The following is a 22,632-nucleotide window of genomic DNA, read 5'->3' as shown; positions in this document are numbered from 1 at the left end:
GAAGAACTCTGTAGGGTAAGGCAGGTCCTAGTCAACAACAGCTTCTCCAATGGTTTCGTGGAAGACATCATAAGAAGGAAAGTGAAACGCCATGCAACCTCTGAAGAGACAACTAACACAACACCTATACCCCCTATTAGACTATTTTACAGGAACTTCTTTTCCACAGCCCATAAAACGGAGGAAAGGGTCCTGAAAGATATTGTCAGTAGAAACGTTATCCCTACAGACAAAAATCAGAAGATACAACTGACGATTTACTATAAAACCAGAAAAACGGCCATCCTACTCATGAGAAACTCTCCAGACACAAAGCAGAACGCTTTAAAAGAGACCATCGTCGTCTATGCCTTCAAATGCGCACTTGGGGACTGTAAGCTCCAAAAATACCCAGTATATAGGCAAGACAACAACATCTCTTTCTAGGTGTTTAACGATGCATAAACAACAGGGCTCCATTAAGGAACATATAATCTCTTCCCACAACCAAACCATCGCCAGAGAAATCCTAGTAAACAACACAGAAATCATCGATAGATACAGCGATAGCAGGCGGCTTGACGTTTGCGAGGCACTATACATTAAGAAGTCAACACCAGCAATCAACAGCCAATTAATGCACAACTATATTCTACCCACCTCAAGACTCCGCTTCAATATAGAAGCATCAAGAAATATGGACCAATAGGCTTTCTACAATCACTTCCATTTCAATACCCATTGTTTCGTGTTCCTTCTTGTGTTGATGAAATTAATACCCTATTAATGCCACCTCTTGTTCTGTCTTGTGTTGATGAAATTAATACCCAATTAATGCCTCCTCACCCCATTCACCTCACTCAAATGTAGATATAAACAAAATCGGAGATGTGTAAGTTCTATTCAGTTGTGTATTTGTAAACTAAAGTCTTTGAAAATGTAATAAGTTTTACGAAACGCGCTCGTGTCGCGTCAGACTAGAAATAAATATAAATTTTGGAGAATTGATTTTTGAATTACCTCCAACAGTGAAAAGAAATGTACGAAAGATTGTGAAAATTCGTGTTAGAATTATTAATCTTACTTTTTCGGTCATATTTAATAATATATATATATATATATATATATATATATATATATATATATATATATATATATATATATATATATATATATATGTATGGGGGTACCACCTCTGGTGCAATTATAGGGACCCACAGCCTGAGAGAAGGGAACACAGAGCATTCAGTGAAAAACTTGCCATTTAACTCTGACTACGTAGGAGTGTTCGCTTCTCCTACCACCCCCCTTTTTTATGGTGTACACTTTATTATGCAAGGTTATACATTTACATATCTGATTTTATACAAAAAATGAACATTAAGAGAACACAAGAAAAAGTTTGCTTCCTAGAGGCTGTAGATTTCCTCGAACTCCTCCGACGCCCGGGCATGAACCGAGGATGCAGCGAGCATTCCCCATCTGGATCGCGCCACTGAGGCGCTGAAAGAGAAAACTTGCCGCTCTAGGGTCTCTTGTGGTGTCAATGAGCTTGGAACCAAGATCCTTAAGAAACCTTCTTGCACTCTCTCCCCATGGGCCTAGGGTATCAGACCCTATTGGAACGAAGTTGTACCGATGATCTAATTGCCTGTACTTGGCTGACTTGTCTCTTTCTCTGCGTGTCGCCGCGGCTCCTGCTGTGCCGGCAGAGAGGTTGATGTATGTGATTGCCAGGGTGGATACACAAATATAGTCCCATGCCAACTGTCTGCCACCCTTCCACGGACGTAGGAATATATATATATATATATATATATATATATATATATATATATATATATATATATATATATATATATATATATATATATATATATATATATATATATATATATATATATATATATATATGTGTGTGTGTGTGTGTGTATCACGAAAATAAACACGTGATTAAAAATGTGACAATGTCAGACCACGGAGGAAAAATGAAACAGGAATTTCCTTAAGTACTTTCGTATATTAATACATCTTCAGAAGGAGTAATACTCCTTCTGAAGATGTATTAATATACATAAGAACATAAGAACAAAGGTAACTGCAGAAGGCCCTATTGCCCCATACGAGGCAGCTCCTATTTATAACCACCCAATCCCACTCATATACATGTCCAACCCGCTCTTGAAACAATCGAGGGACCCCATCTAAGAACATAAGAACAAAGGTAACTGCAGAAGGCCTATTGGCCCATACCAGGCAGCTCCTATCTATAACCACCCAATCCCACTCATATACTTGTCCAACCCGCGCTTGAAACAATCGAGGGACCCCACCTCCACCACGTTACGCGGCAATTGGTTCCACAAATCAACAACCCTGTTACTGAACCAGTATTTACCCAAGTCTTTCCTAAATCTAAACTTATCCAATTTATACCCATTGTTTCGTGTTCTGTCTTGTGTTGATATTTTTAATACCCTATTAATATCCCCCTGTTATGTCCATTCATCCACTTGTAAACCTCTATCATGTCACTCGTAACTCTTCGCCTTTCCAGTGAATGCAACTTAAGCTTTGTTAATCTTTCTTCATATGAAATATTTCTAATTTGGGGAATTAACTTAGTCATCCTACGTTGGACACGTTCAAGTGATTTTATATCCATTCTATAATACGGCGACCAAAACTGAACTGCATAATCTAAATGGGGCCTAACCAGAGCCAGATATAGCTTAAGAACCACACCAGGAGTCTTGTTACTAACGCTTCGATTAATAAATCCCAGTGTCCTATTCGCGTTATTACGAACATTCATGCATTGATCCTTTTGTTTTAAATTCTTACTAATCATAACTCCCAGATCGCTTTCGCAATCCGACTTCGCAATCTCAACACCATCTAGCTCTTATCTTGTAACTCTATCATCAATACCTAGCCTCAGAACTTTACATTTATCAGCATTAAACTGCATTTGCCAATCCTTTGACCATTTCAAAACCCTATCTAGAGCAACTTGAAGTGATAGTGAGTCCTCCTCCGAATTAATTTCCCTATCGATTTTCGTATCATCGGCAAATTTGCAAATGTTGCTACTCAAACCTGAATCTAAATCATTTATATATATTGTAAACAACAGAGGTCCCAGGACAGAGCCTTGAGGTACTCCACTTACAACATTATCCCACTCTGACTTAACCCCATTTATACTAACTCTCTGTTTCCTTTGGAATAGCCATGCCCTAATCCAACTTAATATAGCACCTCCAATACCATGAGCTTCTATTTTTTTAATTAGTCTTTCATGTGGCACTGAATCAAAAGCTTTGCTAAAGTCAAGGTACACAACATCACAATCCTTACCACTATCAAGTGCCTCAACTATGCTGGAATAAAAAGTTAGCAAATTTGTTAAACATGAATGGCCATTTATAAAACCATGTTGCGACTCATTTATTAATTTATGTTTTTCAAGATGGAGACGAATTGTATTTGCAATTATTGATTCAAGTAACTTTCCCACAATAGACGTTAGGCTAATTGGCCAATAGTTTGACGCAAGTGATCTATCTCCTTTCTTAAAAATTGGTACCACATTAGCTACCTTCCATGACTCTGGCACTCTGCCTGACTCTATTGATTTATTAAATATGGTAGACAGTGGCTCGGGAAGCTCCTCTTTGCATTCTTTAAGCACCCTGGCAAACACTTCATCCGGCCCTGGGGATTTGTTTGGTTTTAGTTTTTCTAATTGTTTAATTACATCCTCCCTGGTAACTGCTAAATTAGCCAACCTGTTCTCATCCCCACCCACATAGACTTGTTCGGCTGAAGGCATATTGTTAAGTTCTTCTTTAGTAAATACAGATATCAAATATTTGTTAAAAATACTACTCATCTCCTTGGGCCGGATTCAAGAAGGTACTTACGAAGGTTTTTCCTCTTAGCTAAGAGCGTTTTCTGTCTTAGCGCCTTCGTGGCGGCTACGTCCGTATTCAATTAACTACCCTAAGTGGAAAAACCTTCGTAAGTTCATTCCGGGATTTAAGTGTGGTTTCGACCACTCGTAGCTTTACGTAAACTGGATATAAGTCATTTTTTCTCTACTACATAACACTGGGATCGATTTATGATATTGGAACATGACCAAAATATTATAGCTGGTGAATCTAGTGAAGAGGAGTCCTTCGTGTTAGTTATATATGCATTCTCTGCTTGAAACTTGAAGTAAATATGTGTTTGATGATAGTAGAATTAGTTTTATAATAGCAAGATATTATACCAGTAGTTATTAAGTAAATAAACACTGGTGAACATGAAATACGAGAGGTGATGAGCCCTGCCTGATGGGATCATTTACTATCACCAAATGCCCCTGTTCACCTAGTAGTAAGGGTGTACCTTAGCTATACATACCCATTTCTAATTTATTTAGTTTGGTTTTATTTTGAAATTAAATCTGGGTGAGACATAAAATAAAAATATGCTGCACAAATGATGTTAGGTAAGGAGAAGGGTAAAAATGTCAAAAACTTTATTCATTGAATACTTAAAGCTATAATTATGACTATATAGATTATTAAAAAAGAGAGAGGGAAGTAGGGGTCCAAGACCTCTTCCTGTTATACAATTTGGGTGTGGAACAAGTAATTATCAAAAGAACGTACCATGCCGGGAAGGCTATGTAGCAGTAAGGCAGTGAGGTGAGGCAGCTACTTATTTGAGAAATGCTTATTTTATTTACCTTATAAGCTGAGGCAACTTATTTTATTTGAGGAATACTCAGCTGATTCCTCTACATTTAGCATGGAACAAATTTGTGTCCAAGACCTCTTCCTGTTACTCAATTTGGCTTTGTGTAACCAAACTAGAAGTGCTCTACAAATCAAGGGACCCAGAATGTGGAATGACCTCCCGAATCATGTCAAAGGCTGTACCTCTCTCAACCAGTTTAAGAGTTAAACCAAGTACTGCCTAATTAACTCCATGTAACCTAACTTACCTCCTAAATGTCAACCCATGTCTTGCTATTTTTTAAACAACGCTGTTCACCATCATGTGCAATTGCTGATTTATGCTATGTTAACCCCCTTTTTGTATTTTTTATTCCTTCTTTCAACACAATTTATACCTAATCCCGATTACTATTAAGTTTTAGTCTGTGTTTTTTTCCCCCCACACCTTGCCCGAAATCTATGAGTATTAGTGGCTTTAGGTATTGTATGTACTAGCTCTGCCTATAAATCCAACATTATGTTTGTAAATCAACTGTATGTACTTTTCCTGAATAAAATGTATTTATTATTTATTTTTTAATCAGTAAGTATTAAGAGAAGGCACCAAGCTGGGAAGGCTATGTAGCACCATTGTGTGTAACAATAAACCAAATTTTTTTTAACAAATAATGCACCTGTATGGTAAAACAAATCCTGTCAGCTGTAAAAATATTGTTGCAGTTATTTAAATGAAAAATATAATGAAAGAAATATTACTGGTTTATTTTTATCCTATCTTTTTGTACTGTACAGTATATCCAAGAAAGTGAAAAATTGAGACATAATGCACAATTTAATGAATGATTAGCATGGATTAGCAGTTCAAAAGAAATATGACTTGTATTACATATCAACATGAGATCTTAATGATCCATGGTCAACATGATTTAATAAGAATAATACAGTACTGTATTTGTAATAATACAAACTATAATTCAAAATTTTTATTACTGATTTTTGTTATTAAGAAGATTAGGTATACACAGCAATGTGCTGCTACCCTATTCTATATGGAATATTACACAGTGTAGATAAAAAACTAGCTATAAGTTTATCTAACACTCCCATCTCACAGGATGGTTAGACATACTGTACATGGAATCAATTTAGAAAATACCAGCCTCAATACAAAAAACAAATCAACTCTGACTAAACAACTCTAAGCAATTTTCACAAGAGGTAAGCACTGAATCATGGAAACATTATATTATAATTACTCTTACCAGTTTCTACAAAACTCCTCTCGACAATGTATTTTTAAACATGTTTAGGTATACACAGCAATGTGCTGCTTCCCTATTCTGTATAAAGGACCACACAGTGTAGATCAAAAACCAACTACAAGCTCACCCAACATCCTCACAGGATGGCCAGTCATACATGGAATTAGGAGAGAACAAAATACTTAATGCTGATCTATTAGCCTCCACTGGCAAAATCTGGGTGCAGCACAAGAATATCTTCCAATATTCCTGAGTGTATGAAGTAATTACAGAGCTCAAAATACCTCATACCATTTGGTATGAAGTCACTGATAACAGGACAATCACAGATATAGTGTTGGAGAGTATGTTCTCTCAAGTAGGACTGAAAACAGATGTTTTTTTTTCCACCAAGAGGGCTATAAACCATGGAACCGGCTACCCGCTGAAGCCGTAAATGCCAAATTACAGCTAAAAAATATCATTAAGACAATTGGCGGGCCCTTTAACAAGCCGCCGGCTTTCTGTCCTCTTCGAGGTCACTAGATAGTTAGTGGCCCTTGGGTAAATTCAGTAAATATATACAATAATTGTCAGCGCATCTTCCGAGCAAGAAGGACAGCTACACAGTATCTCTTAGAATTAAACAACAACAATTAGGTAAACAACAATTGTAACATATTTGTTTACTACAATGTCGGTGCTGGTTGTAGAAGTTGAAAAAACATTGTTTTACTTCGAAATATACTAATTTTATAAGAAAATTCAACGTAAATAGGAGGCAGTAGAGCTCCGATAAGCCAGCGCTAAATCTTCAATATGAAGAATGTTGCTGCTCTCTGATTGGCCAAACGAAACACAGTAGTGACCTCTATCGGCACGCAGGTGAACCAACAATTTTCTTCCTAAGTATACCTTATTGAATCGCACCTAAGCATCTTCTTAGGGCACACTTAGGAACCTTCGTAGCAAACCCACTTACGAAGAAATACACAGAGCTTCCTGAATCTAGGTCCTTGTCATTAACCGTTATTTGACCTGTCTCAGATTTTAATGGACCAATCCTTTCCCTAGTCTTAGTTCGATATAACTGAAAAAAAAACTTTAGGATTTGACTTTGCTTGCTCTGTTATGCGAACTTCATAGTTTCTTTTTGATTTCCTAATCTCTTTTTTTAACATTTCTAACCAGTTGTATGAATTCCTGTTCTAAACTGACTTCCCCATTCTTAATCCATTTGTACCAAGCTCTATTTTTACCTATAAGGTTCTTTAAATTATTTGTTATCCACTTTGGGTCATTAGTATTCGATCTATTCAATTTGTATGGTATACTACGTTCCTGTGCTTTGTTTAGAATATTCTTAAATAAGTTATATATTAAATCCACATCGAAATCCCCTTTTACGTCACCTATCGCTGGGTTCATGTCTCGCTCCAAGACCGGCCCACACCCCATACTTGACCCAAAAAATTTCTTAGGCTATTAAAATCAGCTTTTCGAAAATCTGGCACTTTAACAGAATTTTCTCCTACGGGTCTATTCCATTCTATGCTAAATCTGATTACTTTGTGATCACTGTTCCCTAACTCACTCCCTATCTCGATGTCATTAATTTGTGTTTCCCTGTCGTTTAACACTAAATCTAAAATATTATTTTCCCGCGTTGGTTCCTTAATGTGTTGCGTAAGAAAGCAATCGTCAATTAATTCTAGAAAATCTTCTGCTTCACTATTCCCTATTTTGTTCACCCAGTTTATTCCACTAAAATTAAAGTCACCCATGACATAAATACTGTTAGATCTAGATACTCTAGATATTTCATCTCATAGATGCTTTGCTTCCATTCTGTCTAAATTTGGTGGCCTATATATAACTCCTATTATAATATTATTTGCTTTTTCGTTTAATTCTATCCAAATAGTTTCTGTGTGTGGCTCAGTTTTGATTCCCTCTTTGAGACTACATTTCAAATTGTCCCTAACATATATGGCTACTCCCCCTCCTCGTCTAATATATCTATCTGTGTGAAATAGTTTAAATCCATTTATTTGATATTCAGCTAATAGTTCTCTATTTTCTACATTCATCCACGTTTATACGAAAGTACTTAAGGAAATTCCTGTTTCATTTTTCCTCCATGGTCTGACATTGTCATATATATATATATATATATATATATATATATATATATATATATATATATATATATATATATATACATATATATATATATATATATATATATATATATATATATATATATATATATATATATTATTAAATATGACCGAAAAAGTAAGATTAATAATTCTAACACGAATTTTCTCAATCTTTCGTACATTTCTTTTCACTGTTGGAGGTAAATCAAAAACAAAAATCAGACAAAAATCAGAGGATACAACTGATGATTTACTATAAAACCAGAAAAACGGCCAGCCTACTCATGAGAAACTCTCCAGACACAAAACAGAACGCTTTAAAAGAGACTAACGTCGTCTATGCCTTCAAATGCCCTCTTGGGGACTGTAAGCTCCAAAAAACCCAGTATATAGGCAAGACAACAACATCTCTTTCTAGGCGTTTAACGATGCATAAGCAACAGGGCTCCATTAAGGAACATATAATCTCTTCCCACAACCAAACCATCGCCAGAGAAATCCTAGTAAACAACACAGAAATCATCGATAGATACAGCGATAGCAGGCGGCTTGACGTTTGCGAGGCACTACACATCAAGAAGTCAACACCAGCAATCAACTGCCAATTAATGCACAACTATATTCTACCCACCTCAAGACTCCACTCCAATATAGAAGCATCAAGAAATATGGACCAATAGGCTTTCTACAAACACTTCTATTCAATTCCCATTGTTTCGTGTTCTGTCTTGTGTTGATGAAATTAACACCCTATTAATGCCACCTCTTGTTCTGTCTTGTTTTGATGAAATTAATACCCTATTAATGCCACCTCACTAAAATGTAGATATAAAATCGGAGATGCGTAAGTTCTATTCAGTTGTGTATTTGTAAACTAAAGTCTTTGAAAATGTAATAAGTTTTACGAAACGCGCTCGTGTCGCGTCAGACTAGAAATAAAAATGAATTTTGGAGAATTGATTTTTGATTTACCTCCAACAGTGAAAAGAAATGTACGAAAGATTGAGAAAATTCGTGTTAGAATTATTAATCTTACTTTTTCGGTCATATTTAATAATATATGTCTACAGGAAAGACTGCTACCAAAATATACTAATATATATATATATATATATATATATATATATATATATATATATATATATATATATATATATATATATATATATATTGTGACGATAATCTCCTTCAAGAGATTGAGCCTGCTCTTCCCTCCAAAATACGTCGCTACAAATCTATATACAACTAATATGGAAGAAATATTCAACAACGACTACAACATCTCCAAGGTTTGCCAGAGAGCAAAACGTATGCAGCCAGGAACACCTGCTCCACCTCGAACCGCCAAACTACCTATCTTGTCGCCTGCTCATCGCTGATTGGCTGCGGGTCCAGCTGCAACTGCACTCCACCCACCATACTACTTGATTTCTGGGGCCGCCACGACCTCAGTCCTCAGAATATCCCGTGCTTTCGACAAGTTAACACGTCTCGTTGGTAGACTAAGCCCCAGGCTTACGTGTACTAAGAGAAGTGATAGCTTGAAGCCAATATTCCTGCACCTATTTACTTTGTTTGTCATACACTTGTTATTTGCTCACTTGTCTTAACGTAACTTTTCATTTTGCCATTTGATTATTCTTATTACTTTGATTGATTTTATTATACGAATTTGTATGTCCATTTTATTCATGTTTTGCTTTCTTTAACGTAATTAAAATTTCATTGTTAAAATTTACTTGTGTTTTGTGTGTCTTTTCCTTACCTTACCACAGACGAAGTTCCAGATTTTCTATTTTTTTTCTATATCTGACAAGGCCATACCCCTAGCTTTTGAACAGCCGAACACCAACGCGTTACCGTCACATATTATATGGGGGCCTGTCCTAGGAGCTTCACTCAGGTACTGGTGCCAAGTGGTAATTAATGGTAAGCGTATTTAACTTTGTTAACGTAGCTTTTACTATTTTTCATATTCAATTTCATTTTTTATATGGTGCGGTGTATTGTGCATTACGAGAGTAGCATATGGTGAAGGTGAGACAACTTTGGATTACGTGGTGACTGTAGGCCTCAGTCATACTCTTAATTGGTCATCTCTCCCTCCGTGTTATTACTTGTGTTTACCATCTTTGTCCCTTGGATATTTCTCATTTTTGACAGATCATCATATTGGTACCCTGGTACTGTGGTCTGCCCCGGGTCAAGTGCACCTAATCTTCTGCAATCTGACTGTAGGAGGACAAAGAGGGCCAAAGTTCCTCTAGCTCGAACTTTAGTTGCTGAATTGGGACCTCAGCAGCAGTTCTCGTCACCAGTTGACACCTCGCACCCCTTCACGTCAGTCAGAGATGATGATACATACAACGGTAGGGAATTAGCTTACTTTTTCAGAGCACAAAAGTTCGCTAATTCTGTAAGTATCATATTAATTTCGGTAGGAAAAACTTGCTTTATGTCCTATAGAGACTCGGCAAGGTATGCCTACATCCTTGGACTACCAATTTTACTTTTGAGGCAATTAACTGTTTCATTTGTTTTCGAAACTCTGTTTCATTTGTTAGTAGGATTTTCTTGCCCTTATCCTCTTACATGAGTACCGGGTACAAGATTTCCTGCGCCCTTGATTTAAATTAATCATTTAACATCTTGTACTTAACTTTAATTGTTAAAGATCCCACAGGATAGGTATCAGTTGCCACGTTGTCCTGTTTCTGACATTCACTATAACTGTATATTCGTTGTACATTTATTTGCTAATTTCACAATGTTTCGTCTCCAAGCTCTCCGTGCAGATCCAGCAGGTGAAATAGGGACTTTAAGTCGTGCCAAGAGGACTGAATTACAAACTCTTGCACATGAGTACCAACTAGAAGTTCCCTACCAAGCCAACAAAAATGACATACACAACCTGTTGCTGGATTACTATTTAGAGCAAGGTAAGATAGACTCTGAAACTCATGAAACTTACTATATTGCAGATAAAACTGACTTGGCAACGATGAAACTCAAACTAGAGCTGGCCAAGATTGAACGTGAGCAGCAAAGAGAAGCAGCTGCCATACGAAAGGAAGAACAAGAACGTGAGATTGCGTTACTCCGTGAACGTGAACGGATACAGCTTGAAACAAAACAACGCGAGTTGGAGATGCAACGTGAACATGACAAGCAACAAGCGACTCTGGCTCTAGAGTGTCGTCAACGAGAATACACGTTGGAAACTTCACACCTCGCTCAACGCCAGCAAGCTACTGCCAATCTTCCCGTCAGTTTTAATATATCACATGCAAGTAAGTTAATGCCATCCTTTGTAGAAGCAGAAATTTATGTGTTTTTCACCACCTTTGAAACCCTTGCTAATCAACTCAGTTGGCCTGTCGACCAATGGGCCACACTTCTCAGAGTCCATCTTACAGGTTGAGCTGCAGTCACACTCAGTACTTTGGCGTCTGAGAATGACTACCAGACTCTGAAACAAGCAGTGTTGGACGCCTACCTCCTCTCTACAGAAAGTTATCGAAGGAAATTCCGTGACCACCTGAAGGCAAGTACCACTACCTTCCTCGAGTTTGCTAACACAAAACGGAGATATTTCATGAAATGGCTGGAAGCAGCACATGTCTCTACTTTTACAGAACTCGTCAACCTGATGCTAGTTGAAGAATTCTTGAGGCGTGTGCCGCCTCCTGTCCGTCTCTACTTAGCAGATAAAGAAGAAACCGACTACCTGAAGTGTGCTAAGTCGGCTGACACTTACAGCCTCATCCACCAGCTGACACCCGAACCATCCTCCAGTAAGAAGTCGTGGTACAGTTACGAGAAAGTGAGCACCGATCAAGCTGGCTCGCAATTGTACTGCAAGTATTGTAGACTCTATGGACATACCATAGACAAGTGTGGTAAGTCTCGATACAAGGGAACCACTGACCCACAGAAACCCAAACCAACTCCTCCTAAGTCCGGTAAGCCTGTGATGAATGTTGGTGTTAATGTTAATGATCTTTCTCTTTTCAGTAACCACCTGTATACTGGAACTGTCTCTGCCAACGGTTCAAATACGGAGGGACGTTTCAAATTGAAGATCTTGAGGGACACAGCGGCTCTTCAATCGATCATCTTGAAGTCGGCTGTGCCCAACATCGCCTACACCGGAGAAACTGTCTTCATCACTGACCTCACTGCTACCACTCCTTATCCTCTCGCCAGAGTCCACCTGGATTGTCCCTTCGTGAACGGAGAAGTCCAAGTCGCCGTCAGGGAAAAGCCTTTTCCCATGCCTGGAGTGCAACTTCTCCTAGGCAACGACTTGGCAGAAGACCTTCAACCAACCAACCTGATCGTCATGGACAAACCCCAGGTGTGTAACTCTGTGCCAACTAACCCTATTCTAGCGTATGTTCCAGCAGAGGTTCAAGAGAGTGATGAAGTTTCTCCTCCGGTTCTCGTGACCACCCGTGCACAAGCCGCACGTCCACAGCCAGCTGACTCTACTGCTACTGCTGTCCCTCAAGACCCTCAGAAACTACCCCCGCATCTGACCAAGTTGGAGTTCCGTAAGTTGCAGAGGGAAGATCTTACTTTAACACCATTATTTTTCCAGGCCGAGACTCAACCCGACAGTATTCCTGGGTTCTTCCTAGAGAACGACTTGCTCTACCGCAGATATAGACCCAGTAAACTGAAGGAGGAGGACGATTGGGCCAACATCGAACAACTTGTGATTCCTACCACCCTGCGGCCCACTATTCTACACCTGGCCCACGGAGCACTCTCCCACTACGGCTTCAACAAGACTTACCATGGAATTCGTCAAGACTACTACTGGCCAGGTATGGTAAATAGCGTCAAACAGTACGTAAAACAGTGTCATACATGTCAGATGGCAGGCAAACCGAACATCTCCATTCCCAGAGCGCCACTGATTCCCATACAGGTGCCTGCGGAACCTTTCCACAGACTTATAATAGACTGTGTTGGTCCTTTACCTGGGACCAGTTCAGGTAACGCCTATATCTTAACCATCCTGTGTCCAACCACCAGATTTCCCATAGCAGTTCCAGTGAAGAACATCACGGCTGCTACGGTTGTAAAACATCTATTGAAGATCTTCACTCAATACGGATTTCCCAGGGAGATTCAGAGCGACTGTGGTACCAACTTCACTAGTGATCTCTTCAAAAGGACACTGGAGGAGTTCAACATCAAACAGGTATTGTCCAGCCCCTATCATCCTGCTTCACAGGGTTCTCTTGAACGTAGTCATCAGACTATCAAAGCACTCTTGAAAAAGTTTTGTAGTGAAACCTCTAAGGATTGGGATAAGCAAATCGACCTTATAATGTGTATTTACAGAAGTCTTCCCAATGAATCCCTAGGAGTATCTCCTTATGAGATGCTCTACGGCCGTAAGTGCCGTACTCCCCTTAAGGCTTTCAAAGACTCTCTCCGAGATGACACCTTCAGTGAGCATCAGAATGTGCCCCAGTTTCTTCAAAACCTTCAACACATTCTAGAGAGAGTCCACCGTTTTGCCCATGATAATCTATTGAAAGCCCAGGAGAGGATGAAGACTCATTACGACCAGACCAGCAAGGTAAGAAAATTTAAGCCAGGAGACTTCGTCCTAGCATATTTTCCTATCCCAGGTTCACCTTTACAAAACAGGTTTTCAGGACCCTACCGCGTCAAGGAGTGCCGAAACAACAACAACTACGTTATAGAGACTCCAGATAGGCGGCGGAAGACCCAGCTGTGCCACGTCAACCTCCTGAAGCAATATAATGGTACTCCTCCCACTGTCCTGATTAACTGTTCTACCTTCACAGAACCCTACATCCACAGTGAGACCTTCCCAGCTTCTCCTCCCGAAAGCACTGACAAGGAGTCAGCGCTTTCTAATTCCAAAATCCTTAATGATCTTCCCAAATACTTTCAGGATAATAATAGTGCTCCTTTGCCATATTCTAATTCCACTCTCACCTCGTCAGATAAGCCCTTCATCCTCCATGTCGACGCCAGTGGTACCGACGTTGGTGGTGTCGTGATGCAGCAACGAGGCGAGGAGAATACACCTGTCAGCGACTACTGCTACAAGGAACTACGGAACAATTGGCAAGGAGCTACTCTTCATCATCCTGAAGCTCCAGCACTTCACTCCACACCTGAAAAGTGCTCGGTCTACCATCAACACGGACCACACCACCCTACACCTCCTGCAGCACGCCCACTTCTCATCTCAACGTCTTCTACTATGGGCTTGATAACTGCAGAAATTCAACCTGGAGACATGCTATACCAAGATTCCGACAACATCTTAGCCCATGATCTCTCCAGAGTTTATGAAGTAGAAGCGACTCCATCTATTACTCCACCACATAATGACGTACTTCTTCCAGAACCGCAGGCTTCGGGGGAGAGTTGTGACGATAATCTCCTTCAAGAGATTGAGCCTGCTCTTCCCTCCAAAATACATCGCTACAAATCTATATACAACTAATATGGAAGAAATATTCAACAACGACAACAACATCTCCAAGGTTTGCCAGAGAGCAAAACGTATGCAGCCAGGAACACCTGCTCCACCTCGAACCGCCAAACTACCTGTCTTGTCGCCTGCTCATCGCTGATTGGCTGCAGGTCCAGCTGCAACTGCACTCCACCGACCATACTACTTGATGTCTGGGGCCGCCACGACCTCAGTCCTCAGAATATCCCGAGCTTTCGTCAAGTTAACACGTCTCGTTGGTAGACTAAGCCCCAGGCTTACGTGTACTAAGAGAAGTGATAGCTTGAAGCCAATATTCCTGCACCTATTTACTTTGTTTGTCATACACTTGTTATTTGCTCACTTGTCTTAACGTAACTTTTCATTTTGCCATTTGATTATTCTTATTACTTTGATTGATTTTATTATACGAATTTGTATGTCCATTTTATTCATGTTTTGCTTTCTTTAACGTAATTAAAATTTCATTGTTAAAATTTACTTGTGTTTTGTGTGTCTTCTCCTTACCTTACCACAGACGAAGTTCCAGATTTTCTATTTTTTTTCTATATGTGACGAGGCCATACCCCTAGCTTTTGAACAGCCGAACACCAACGCGTTACCGTCACAATATATATATATGGTGTTTTTCTCACCTTCTCAACCAACTTTCAACAGCCAGCCAACAGTTGTCTTCTACAATCTTAAGAGTCTGGTACTGCCCGGAGTCTACCCAAGTGCGGGTATGTCTCACGTGTGTCAGTATGTGTCGTGTGTCATGTGTGACAGTTTAAATCCAATGTTATTTATCATGTGTTAGCAAGTATCATGAGTTGGCATGTGTGTCAGCATGTATCACATGTCAGTATATGTCGGTCTTCTTATTATTATTAGATTTATTTTTGATTTGGAATAATTAGTGCATAATGTTTTATAATATGACAATAATAATAATAATAATAATAATGATAATAATACAAATAATAATAAAATTTAAAATAAAGATAATAACACCGAAGAAATTACACTAAATGTGATATATATCAATGAGAAAATCAATTGCAGCTCTGCTGTGACTCTTGCAGAGGCTGCAGCTGGCAGTACGCTGGTCGCGGGTTCCTGGCACCTAAGAGCACCAGTTGATTGTTTCAATAATAATAATAATAACAATAATAACAATTCAGAATCGTGTCAGAATGTCGTGTTTTTGTTGGGGGGCGTGGTGGGGGGGGGTCACTGTGGCACAGAATCACTTGACACGCTTTTTATTGATGCCACTCCCGACCCGCCAAATTTGGCAACAGAGAATACTAGGAACAATTAGACAAACTAAGAAACTAACAAACAAATATACAGGTATTTTATAGATATAGACATATATATATCAATAAACAATTAATTACATAAAGACCTCACAGGAGATTTTTCTCTGGCTAAAGAATTTATTTTAAGCCAAGTAAGAGTGCATGAAGAGTGACTTACTCTGTAGCGGTCGTCAGGAGAGTATGTGAGGAGTCCCGCCGTGATGATGTGCAGGTTTCGTCGTCTCATCCACGTCACCTGCAGGAACACAACACTTATAGCAACACCTGTGACACAACACCTGCAACACAGCCTCAGTGGGTGTTACAAGACTCTGCAGGTTCTCCATAGCCCCAGAGAAATGATTATTCAGAGAGAAACATTCATATATTTTTGTTAATTTGACTTTAAAAGCCGTATCAGTATTTGCTTCTGCTACCTCCCCCTTTTTAATTATAATTATTATACACTGTTATACAAGATTATTTATTTATATATATGATTGTAACTAAATGAGAACATTAAAAAGAAATAAAAGGAATTTTGTTTCCAAAAGGCTGTTGATGAAGGAAGTTTCCTAGAATATATATATATATATATATATATATATATATATATATATATATATATATATATATATATATATATATATATATATATATATATAAATATATGTATGATAAAGATTCTTTCCTAAAAAAAAATAGGTTTTACATCTGACGGAAAATTTACATTTTGAAGCCTTATCGAAAGAATTTAAATGCGAGTAAAAAATTTGTTTTAATAGTCCAGTGAGGTGTAACTAGGAGTGAACACTAGCGCCTGTTGGCTGGTCTAGTGTGGTGTAACTAGGAGTGAACACTATCGTCTGTTGGCTGGTCTAGTGTGGTGTAACTAGGAGTGAACACTAGCGTCTGTTGGCTGGTCTAGTGTGGTGTAACTAGGAGTGAACACTAGCGTCTGTTGGCTGGTCTAGTGTAGTGTAACTAGGAGTGAACACTAGTGTCTGTTGGCTGGTCTAGTGTGGTGTAACTAGGAGTGAACACTAGCGTCTGTTGGCTAAAGTATAAGCACATATACTTTAGGTAGTTTACTGATCAGCAAGTATGCGTTAGGCTTGAACATAGTCCAATACTAAAGCACTGTGTGAATACACCGTTACTTTTGACAGGTGGATGCAGGAGTCGGATCTCCCAATCCTGAGCACTCCAGGTGCAAACTCTGTGAGCAGGAACTGCGGCATGATCTCCCGCACTACAGCACCGAATGGCCAGTTATCAGACCTTTCAGACCAGTTGGCATGAGGTACTTGGAGCTTTGCAATTACTTTATTCAGTCTTGTATTCTTGAAGATATCCTCACAGTGTACCCAAAATTTGCCAGTGCAGGCTACTAAACACATGGCCCTGTATGACTAACCATCCTGCGAGATGGAGACTTTTAGTACCACTGCTACCTTATTCAATCTTGTGTTGATGATATCCTCAAAATGCATCCGGAGTCTGCCAGTGCAGACTGCCTATCCCATGCCTCTGTATGACTAACCATCCTGTGTGATTTTTAGCATCACGTAGTTAGCTTTTTTGACACACTGTACTCCACTTCATATAGTCTAGGGCAGCTGCACTAATGCAGATGTACCTCATGTATTAATAAAAAAAAAGTTAATACACCGAGAAGCAAGACCTAATAATTACTAATACTGTTTTATGTTGTTGTATGTTAAAAGTACTGTACATAGTTTTGTTGTATGTTTAAAGCCTCAAAACGTAAATTAAAATCTAAGAAGCTGCGCTGACATTCGTTTCAAAGCTTTCAAAATTCCTTCAAATAACAAAAATAATGCGTTCGATGTTGTTGCTTTAGTTAGTCCTGTTTAGGATGGGCTCATTAACTATTTTGGCCTAAGGCCCCAAGACAGTTAGAGCCTTGAATATAACTGTTCCATCACACTCAAGAGAATTCCACTGGAGTAGAGAAGTAATCTTATATACAACCTGAAGTATATTGAAGACCAAGAAAACTTAAAGTATCCATTCTACTTTTCAAGAATATTAAACAAAGATGGCCAATTTAACTGCATCTCTTTTATCAATAATAATGAGTTGTTAAAAAGCAAGGAGAGATCCCTTCCCCCCTTCAAAATAGGTTAGTGCAGATTATTTATTATTTCCTTATTACCCATGAACAGTTGTGTCGACCGATACCAGTAGGAATGGGAAAGGGGGGCCGTTTGACAGGCCGCCGGCTTCCTGTCCTTGTCGATGCTACTAGAGTGTTAGTGGCTCTCGGGTAAATTCAGGTAAATCTTTCCTAACCAAATTGTAAGGCTAGATAATCTCTATCTGCAGGAGATACCGTGAGAAAAAGACTGAAGAGTGGTTATCAGAGCCAACTGAAGCACTCTTTCACCTCGTTCAACTTTCCAGTCAACTGTTTGAAGCAAAATCTCCCGCGCACAATAAACAGTTTGAGAAGTGAGCATATACTCACGGATCTGTCGCCGAGGTTGGCCACCCGGCAGGGGAGGAAGGCGTGGGCGCCCTCGCTCACCGTCACGTTGGCGGGAGACTCCACGAAGACCGGACCCGCCACCCACGAGCACCAACCTGCGCCGGAAACCTCTATTATTACTGTGTGTCATGAGGCTATGGTCGTGTGCTGGCTAAGTCAGTCGCAATAACTGGATGTCAATAAGACACACTTCTCTCTCTCAGTTATATTCCAGACCATCCTCCTGTTTTAGATAGTACTTATAGCTACAGTGTGCACCATCGTATTATTGACGTAATGGGCATTTGGAAAGAAGAATAGTAGTACCACATTCTACTACCTAATTGTCCAGTACGTACATATATGTACGATGGTCCACACAGTTACACAAAGTACTATATAAACAGGAGGATGGGTTGTAATATTAGGTTGTACAAGCAAGATTATATTCACTTTACTCAGCCTTTGAAAATGTTGAAATGATCAACAATTCGCATCTCCGTCCGGCCATTATAAGACTTTAAAAATAACTTTTGTAATGTTATATTTTCAACTTCATTCTCAAGTGAAACGGATCATAATACAAATAATAAACATTAGACATTTTAGTATAAGAAGCAATAAAACCCAAACATAACAGGAAGAAGGTTATCTAATGAAGCCAGTGATGTTCACACTTTCATTTCACTTTCACTTAAATAAAACACTTTTATTTTGGGATCAGTGAGGAAATGTTAGGAGCTACAAAATGAGGTTGTAGACGCAGATATTAGACTGTTGACGCAAATATGAGGCTGTTGATGCAGATATGAGGCTGTTGACGCAGATATGAGGCTGTTGACCCAGATATGAGGCTGTTGACACAGATATGAGGCTGTTGATGCAGATATGAGGCTGTTGACACAGATATGAGGCTGCTGACGCAAGCTTCATCCATAGTTTTATGATTGATGAGACCAGTGCTGATAGGGACGCGAGGCTTTGCTACATAAAATCTTTATCAAAACGCTGAAGCTTATTTATTCAAATTAAAAAATGTGCAAACTAAACAACTGGGCGAGTAGATACACACACACACACACACACACACACACACACACACACACACACACACACACACACACACACACACATACCTGCAGTTCCTTCAAGCATTTTAACCCAGCCTCTTCTGGATTGTACTTGGATGGGGTTCTGGGAGTTCTACTGCCCAACAGCCTTCTTTCTACCCATTGATTGATTGATGAAGATTAAGCCACCCAAAAGATGGCACGGGCATGAATAGCCCGTAATTCTACCCCTCACATCCTTACATCTTTATACTCCTGTTATTATATCCGTCTCACCTCCCCTACCTCTATGTTTATTTTATAAACATGCTCAACCTCTTCTGGTAATCTTATGCCCCATTACAGCCCTTCTCTCCCTCCTAACACATTGTTGTTTGGTCCTCTCCTCACCCATTCTCTCCCTCTCAAAAAATCAAACATCCACCCAACACATCAAGTATCCCTACCTTCACTTTCTGCTCCTTCACTCTCTCTCTCTCTCCTTCCATCTCACCTTAACGCTGCTCTACTTCTCCCTCCCACCGTCCGTCACACCATCCCATCCTTCTCACATTTGAGTCCCACGAAGGGAAAGCCTCGCAGCTTTAACACCCCAGAGCCTCGGTCCGCGTTTCTCAGCTCACGCATTCTTTCCTCTCTCTCTCACCCCTCCTTCCTCTCTCTCTCTCCCCTCCCCTCCCCTCACAACACGTTCCGAGCACTAACTTTCCCCTCACCTAAACAGTATTGCTCTCTCTCTCTCTCTCTCATCTACAAGAGTTAACTTTCCTCACAATATTCTGTTTTCCGACCAACAATATTTTTTCATTCAATACTATATTTATCCTCTGCCCTGACCCTCGTGTCCCCCCCTCCACATCCCGGCCTCCCATGGCGACTGTTCTTATTTCATTTATTCTATCAACCTTTGCTTCTTATCTCCCTCCGTCCATTTCTCTAACTTCTCTAGCCACTAGCAGCCTCTCTAACCTCTAATTCACTAGCTAACCATCCTCATTTGTCCCACACCACACCTTTAATTTCAACAGTATTGCCCATTCCTACCACTTCCAACCCATTACATCCTGAGTAGTGATCGTATTCAGTAAGAACTAGCAAGAGCATATTCTGTTAAATATTGATGGAGGTTACAGGTATTCTAGTGAAAAGTGTGTATTGTATGATAGAATGTCTATTTGCCTGTCCAAAGCTGGAGGCCAGACGCATGGGGCGAGCTTCACCTAAATTGGCAGAGGGAATGGTGTGGGGTAGGGGATGATCATAGGCTGGTCGGGGTCGCTAGAATTCAAAAGGGAACAGCGTGCCAGTGCCACATTCAAACCCCTACAACGGTTTTTGGCACTGCTCGCCACGATACCTGCGAAATTAATAACGAAAATTAAAGACTTTTTCCTTATAGAAATATACACCATTATTCATTGATCTCGGGAAAACTAACATACATTTCCTGTTATTTAAAATAAGGCCGTAGTTCTATAAAACAGGAAAATTATATTCTGAACCTCCAGCTCCAATAGAAAACTGAAGAACCATACATTCGAATGGGGTAACTATTATATTCTGCAAAGATACATGGAAGGAAGGCTAGATGGAGAAACAGATCGATGAATAGATGAACAAATGAATCGATGGATAGATGAATAGACAGCTGGAGAAATGGATGGACAAGTGGATAGATAAATAGATGACTTAGACTGATAGATAGATAAATAGATGACAGGAGAGACAGACCCCGGGCAATGCCGGGTACCCGGACCAAGTCTTTTATACCCAGGTGTTTGGGCATGAAGATGGGATGGCAGACACATATCCTGCCCCAACACCCGTCGTTAGTTCGACACGTGTTTAATTTATGTCTTGAAGCCGTCTAGGGCGCCAGCCATTAATCACGGTGCTTGTCGCCGTCCTAAGTATTCATCAGCCAGCCCCCTGATGCTGGCAGCGTCTCCCGCCTCATCTCCAGACTCAGCATCCTCTGCCAGATTATCAATATATGGTTCAGAGAGATGGATGGCCCCGTGGTGGGTGATGGAGGCTTGCGAGCATCCCGTGAGTCATACTAGCGAGATCAAGGGTTCGAAGCCTCTCAGTTCTGCAAGCGACCTTCAGGCTAGGCTTCTTAAGATAGGTTTAATATGGAGACGCAGATTGTGTTCGTTTGTCTGCTGTCAGTGGGCAGATTGTGTGATTTGCTGTCAAGAGCGACAAATCAATCGTTTGATTGATTTGGAACTTGGATTGGATTTGGATTGGATTTCGTTTGATTAATCGTACTGGAACAGTTGATGATATATTGGACTTGTATCCAAGATTGACCATGTAATATATCAATCATACAATGTATATATATGATGTAACTATATAACCTGAGCTTGTAAAAGCACCTTCATCACCTTCAGTGATTAAGTGCTTAATTGCACACTAGTTTCTTTATCAGCTATCTCACCCTGTCAGGGTAAATGAGACAAATGTATGTGAATGCATGTGTGTGTGTATATATGTATGTATATGTGTGTGTGTGTATGTATATGTATGGGTGTAAAGTATATATGGAAGCTGATCAGAATTACATTTCACCTTTGTGAATGTACATTAATGACACTATGTAAAAGACACATCAAACACTTTATGTAGGGCATACGTAGATCTGTGTATCTATGTATTTACGTATGTAGGTTAGCTTAGCATTTTAAAAGCACCGAATCACCTTCTGTGGTTGAGTGTTCAATAAACCCTTGAACTATATGTTTAACACTTCTCTAACCCTGTCCATGGAGGACAGAAGAAAATGTATATATGCTGGTTAGCATTGTAAATTTGTGGCCACGTCTGTGGTAGAAAATAATAATAATAATAATAATAACAAAAAAATCAATCGTTATTTCAAATTCTATCGGGTCATTCAGTGAAATTTTGTTACTAAATTTGATGAAAAGAATTTTATTTGTGGCAAGTTATAGAACTTTTATTACATGTCAGAAGAATGGAATTAAAATAAACTTGCCTTGATCATGACAGACACCACGTGTGACAAAGACACCAACCTCACGTGTGACAAAGACACCAGCCTCACGTGTGACAAAGACACCAGTCTCACGTGTGACAAAGACACCAGCCTCACGTGTGACAAAGACACTAGCCTCACGTGTGACAAAGACACCAGCCTCA

General features: G+C 39.5%; 1 protein-coding gene across 1 annotated transcript in view; it reads right to left on the bottom strand.

The window, feature by feature from the left end:
• The window catches only part of LOC138369033 (zwei Ig domain protein zig-8-like), a 219,715-nt gene that overhangs the window by 55,092 nt on the left and 141,991 nt on the right, over positions 1–22,632 (bottom strand). The window contains exons 2-3 of the mRNA XM_069331922.1: positions 18,395–18,510; positions 16,082–16,159 (exon numbers count right to left, since the gene is read on the bottom strand). Of these exons, the coding sequence (XP_069188023.1) occupies positions 16,082–16,159; positions 18,395–18,510 (194 nt within the window). The remainder of the gene's footprint in view (positions 1–16,081; positions 16,160–18,394; positions 18,511–22,632) is intronic.

This window comes from Procambarus clarkii, chromosome 3 (assembly GCF_040958095.1).
Source record: "Procambarus clarkii isolate CNS0578487 chromosome 3, FALCON_Pclarkii_2.0, whole genome shotgun sequence".
Taxonomy (NCBI): domain Eukaryota; kingdom Metazoa; phylum Arthropoda; class Malacostraca; order Decapoda; family Cambaridae; genus Procambarus; species Procambarus clarkii.
This window is presented reverse-complemented; position numbering and strand designations above follow the sequence as displayed.